At 38.1% G+C, this 5,004-nt stretch overlaps 1 protein-coding gene across 1 annotated transcript; it reads left to right on the forward strand.

The window, feature by feature from the left end:
* The first annotated feature begins 565 nt into the window (after positions 1-565).
* LOC306845654 (complement C1q-like protein 2) lies at positions 566-4,024 on the forward strand. Its single transcript, XM_079378566.1, has 3 exons — positions 566-890; positions 3,243-3,368; positions 3,454-4,024. The coding sequence occupies exons 1-3, from the start codon at positions 641-643 to the stop codon at positions 3,732-3,734; spliced, it is 657 nt and encodes a 218-aa protein (XP_079234692.1). The 5' UTR covers positions 566-640; the 3' UTR covers positions 3,735-4,024.
* Positions 4,025-5,004: the final 980 nt, after the last annotated feature.

Genomic DNA, 5,004 nt, shown 5'->3' on the forward strand with positions numbered 1-5,004 from the left:
TTCCTATCACATTTAAAAAATAAATAAATAAATTCTACTTTCCTCTTATTTTGAGATAAATAACTATTTCTCTCTGTACTCTTGACTGGCCTGAGGCACAGCTTAATAAAATGAATAGATTGAAATCTATTAATTCTCTTTCTTTGATAAATACTGCTCTTCTCTTTCTTTGATAAATACTGCACAATGTAGAAGTAGACTACATGCTCAATATTCTCTGCTTCACTACAGGATGTACATAAACCAATTTGATGTTTCCCTATTGTAAACAATGAATGATTTAAATCAGAATGTCCTATTCAGAGTCATGTAATAATATATTCTTTCCTACTATTGAGGAATACTCTCCCATTACCAACTTGTTTTTGGATGTTGTATAGGTGTCTGCCCTTTATTTCCCTGTCCCACATTTCTTGCCACCTTTTATTCATGTGTTCTTCAATTCTTCCATTGATTTTTGCTTTATTCAGTGAAATTAATATTTAAATGGTGTTACGTTGCATTGCCGGTTTGGTCAGTTTGTCAACTATTTCCACACCCCTATCCTTTTATGCTCTTCTCTTGCAGTCCACAGACAGACGCTATCTGGCTACTGAAACTGATTCGTGTTCTGCAGTCTGCATCTTGATATAGCCTAATAATGTTCTATAGCATTCTGTATCTACTGCTGTTTGTGCTGTTCAGCTGTAACTGCAGCAGTATGTCTGAGGCACAGAAGGAGGAGAAAACAGCACTGACTAACAGGAGCGAGTCTTTACTTGTGGAGTGTGGAGCTGCTTGGAATCAGCAGTCCTGCCTCATCACAGGCCTTTGCCCACTGTTGGCAGAGCTGAGCACCACTCTTCAGTCTCTGAAGGCCAGCATCGACCAGGGACAGTTTAGGAGAAAAGGTACTGTAAGGGCCGGCTGACACGTATCACATTTTTGCTTTGAAAAACACTAGACATGGGAAGTGGAATGGGGAAAAAACACAAGGTTGCAAGATGCAAAGTTAAACAAGAAAAACAATACAAAATTAGCATAGTGTAATGGAAAAATGTGTTCTGTTAATGTGTAAAGCAGACTTTTAAAGGAATACCAAACAGTTAGCACTCACTGTAATGCTGCCTATGCGTGCTATCGGAAAACTTTCTACTTCCCACTTCTGAAGTTGCAATACGAGTTTGAAAACAGGGTGGACAGCCAATTCATCGTTGCCTGTTTCTTGGGGAAATTTAATTTAAGCCAAAAGGTATAGATTAGTCAATTTAACAGGTTTTGAATAAAAAGAAGCATTCCATTCATCGGTAGCTAAATAAACATTCACAGCGCAATCTAGTAGTGCTATCAAAATTAGCATGTTAACGCAGGCGATTATTTTTTTCAGTTTAATGCATAAAAAATATTTAATGCAATTAACGCAGGGGTAGAGCTAGGGTTGGCCACCAAATCCACAACTGCTGCTTCGGTCTCTTTTTTCTTGACAAGAAGTGCATTTATTTAGATGCAGAACGTGTTTACGACCACATCAAATGGAAGATGTTACAGATGTGCACTCCACTTTGCCACAGTGACAGGCAGTAGTCAAACGAGCACAGAAATGGTAGTGTGTTCGTAGCATGTGCTCTTCAGTTGCACGCACAAAGGCACTGTGTGCGCTGTTGCCTGTATCAATTCATATCAAAGCGCGAAAGAAACTATGTGCATACAATGTCGTAGTTAAGTCATGAAGTTACCAAAAAGGTGATTAAAGTTGCCTTAATGTGTGTAATATTTGTTATAACAAGGGCGTAGATTTGCTTTTGACATTGGTAGGAACATAAGAGCAGAGCTCCCCCCAACCCCTTGGCCATCATCTATACTCTTTATTTATAGTTTATGGTAGCCAACATATTCATATTTTCATATTCATATTCAACAGTGTTGTTTTTTATTTATTTATTTATTTATGTTTGAAGATATTTCAGTTTGCTTATACATTCAGTTTAACATCATTGTTATAGTTGAAGACTGTGTGGTGATCCAGGATTTGTTTCATAGTTTACCATAAAATAACATTTTATTTGTCCCATTTCAATTTTTTTTTTTTTTTATGCACATAATAACTTCATCCTAGGCTGTACAACAGCATTTGATTATACAGTATAGGATCAAGGAGTGTAATAATTTATGAAGGATTTTAAAAGCATGATAAATCACAAACATTTTTAACTATGGTGTCATTTAAAAACAAAGATAGACATCAAGAATCTGTGTATGAATCTAATCAAAAGCTTCATGCTACAATGCATGCTGGGTATCCAGTCTCTGTGCAGTGAGTACACTTTGACCTTACATTGTGACCATAGTACGAGCTCACATTGAGGGCGCTGTGAGATTACACTTTTAGCTCACCGTTACCTCACATTGTGACCACATCACGAGTATCCTGGGAGATCATGGTGAGATCAAATTGTTGACTGGGAAGACATCACAGCAGCTGGGTTATTAGCTTATTTGGCTGCTGAGCTGCCACTGCTGAACATGGCGGGGATCTGACACACATCGTACTTACAATTCTCTTTTCTTTTTCTGACCCACTTCAGGGCTTAAAGTCTCTAATAATGAGCTGACGAGTTGAATAGGGTGTGTGAGATGAGGGAGACAATGCTGGGGTGCCTTGGGAAAGTTTTTAAAACCATTTCAGAGACATGTTCTTAAATGTGACTCATATTTAACACAGGGGCGTAGAATTAGGGGGGGATGCCAGGGACATGTCCCTACCAATATCCAGCGACTACCAAATTGTCCCTAGCGATAATTTGGATCAAACAATTAAATATATGTATGTTTTTGTGATTTCGGACACATCTGAAATATGTCATACCATTGATATTACCTAAGAGGTTAAATACGTTAGAAAATTGTGCGCTTTCAAGGACGCACATTTAACGAGCGGAGTAAGAACATAAGGTAGTCACACACTGGATGTGAAGCGCAGCGCCGTGTTTAGAACAACTCACAGGTAGCCAATTGCACCCAGTTTAGGACAGTAGTCCAAAACAGTTAAAATAAAAGTTCACGCCAAATTTGCATCGATGAGTTTGAAATACGACTTTTGACAATACAGAAAAAGAAGGCCTGATCTATGACTATTATTAGCTCTATATATAAAGCATACGGACAGAAAGACAAACATTGTGCTGAAAGATGGACAACACACAATCTTACAGTAGTGTGTATGATAATTTTTTTTAACAAAATTTGATCTCTGATTCACACAGAAGATAAAGTGGCATTTGCTGCCACACTTGGACCCATAGGTAACCTCGGACCTTTCAACACTGATATAACTCTGGTTTACAAAGATGTCTTTGTGAATGAAGGAAGTGCTTACAACCCAACCACTGGTATGTGTTCGTATAAGGAATCTCTATTAATGTTTAATATCACACTTTATAAAAACTTTAATGTTATTTGTTGTGTATGTTACAGGTATCTTTACAGCATTTGTTAAAGGAGTCTATTTCTTCACTTTCTCTGGACATAACCGCTCATCTCAACCTATGGGTCTAAGACTCTTAAAAAATGGACAACAGATGATAACTGTTTACAATCATCCTCAAGGTGACCGCTATGAAACAGCATCCAATTCAATCTCTTTGACTCTAGAGAAAGGAGATCAAGTCTACATGCGTCTCCGGGAAAATACATGGGTCTTTGATAATGTTAATGACCACACTTCATTTAGTGGCCATTTACTTTTTTCTCTTTGAAGCTCCTATTAAATTCATTAAGTTCAACATACTTCTCATCAAATTTCAACTGCAGGTGTTTAAATGACTTTGCAAATCCTGATTCTCTTAAGAGTAAATTAAAAGCATTACAGAACATGTTCTTTTGAGTTTAAGACTTTTTTGTTTGTTCATTCATATTTCATGTCATTTTATCTCTTTGATAACTCTATTAAAATGTATTGCTTGGAAATACAGATTTGACATTTGTTATTCTCTATGTTTCCTTAATAATAATAATAAAAAAACTGACTATTCAGATTCTGAATTGCCATGTTTTGTGGTTGAGTGATTTGTATGTAGAAAACGGTCTGTGCACATAGATTTAGAGAAAGTAAATCAACAAACTTTATAAGTCGTGACCGGATACGTCACCACCTCTTCTTTTAAGGCTTTCTCTCTGTGAACAAATAACATACACAGACTTCAACCTATAGTTAAAAGAACACTACTGTTTTGTCACAGAAGTAGAATAATCAGCATTTGAATGGGAAAGAGACACTTTCACTCATTCTAAGGAAAGTCTTTATTGGTCAATGTACAGAAAGTGCTGCAGTGACCATCAAAGAAGTTAAACAAAAACCCTTTACAAAACAAAAGGAGAGAAACATATTCAAAAGAATAGTTTTACATGATTTTACAGGGTTGCTCTTTTTAAAAGTTTCTTTTTTGTTCCTGTTCTATAACACACATGGTAAAAAGGACTAGTGTAATATAGGAATGAAAGGTGTGTGAGATGGACGGAGGGGGAACGGGATGTCACACAAAGCTGACATCACAAGCACGTTTTGGCTGATGGCATGAGAAATCCTAACCACTGTAACAGACATTACATGAAACCCAATGCACATATTCATAAATGCACACGTCAAGGGGGAAAAACGTCTTAGGTTACTTGTGTAACCCTAGTTCATCGAGGGAACGAGACGCTGCGTCAACAACGCTTTGGGGAACGCCAACAGCGTAACCGGCTCTGAATACCAATCAAATCTGTCCAGAAATGGGAAGGGATGTCACGGGCGAGGTGACGTAATGACCAGCTGGTACAAAAGCACGTGCGGTGAAACCGGCATCAGCTTCTAGAATGAAGCAAGCGCTGGCAGGGATGCCGGAAGTGTGGCTCCGTGACGCAGCGTCTCGTTCCCTCGAGGAACTAGGGTTACACAAGTAACCTAAGACGTTCCTCTTCAGGAACTCGAGCTGCGTCAACAACGCTTTGGGGAACGAGATACCAACGGCTCCAGACTTCCGC

Source organism: Barbus barbus, assembly GCF_936440315.1.
Source record: "Barbus barbus genome assembly, chromosome: 26".
Lineage (NCBI taxonomy): Eukaryota > Metazoa > Chordata > Actinopteri > Cypriniformes > Cyprinidae > Barbus > Barbus barbus.

Bases quoted from the DNA above. Each gene is read 5' to 3' on its own strand.
- LOC306845654 (XM_079378566.1), top strand. From the start codon at position 641: ATGTTCTATAGCATTCTGTATCTACTGCTGTTTGTGCTGTTCAGCTGT. The intron at 891-3,242 runs GTACTGTAAGGG...TGATTCACACAG, and splicing joins GGGACAGTTTAGGAGAAAAG to AAGATAAAGTGGCATTTGCT. The intron at 3,369-3,453 runs GTATGTGTTCGT...TGTATGTTACAG, and splicing joins TGCTTACAACCCAACCACTG to GTATCTTTACAGCATTTGTT.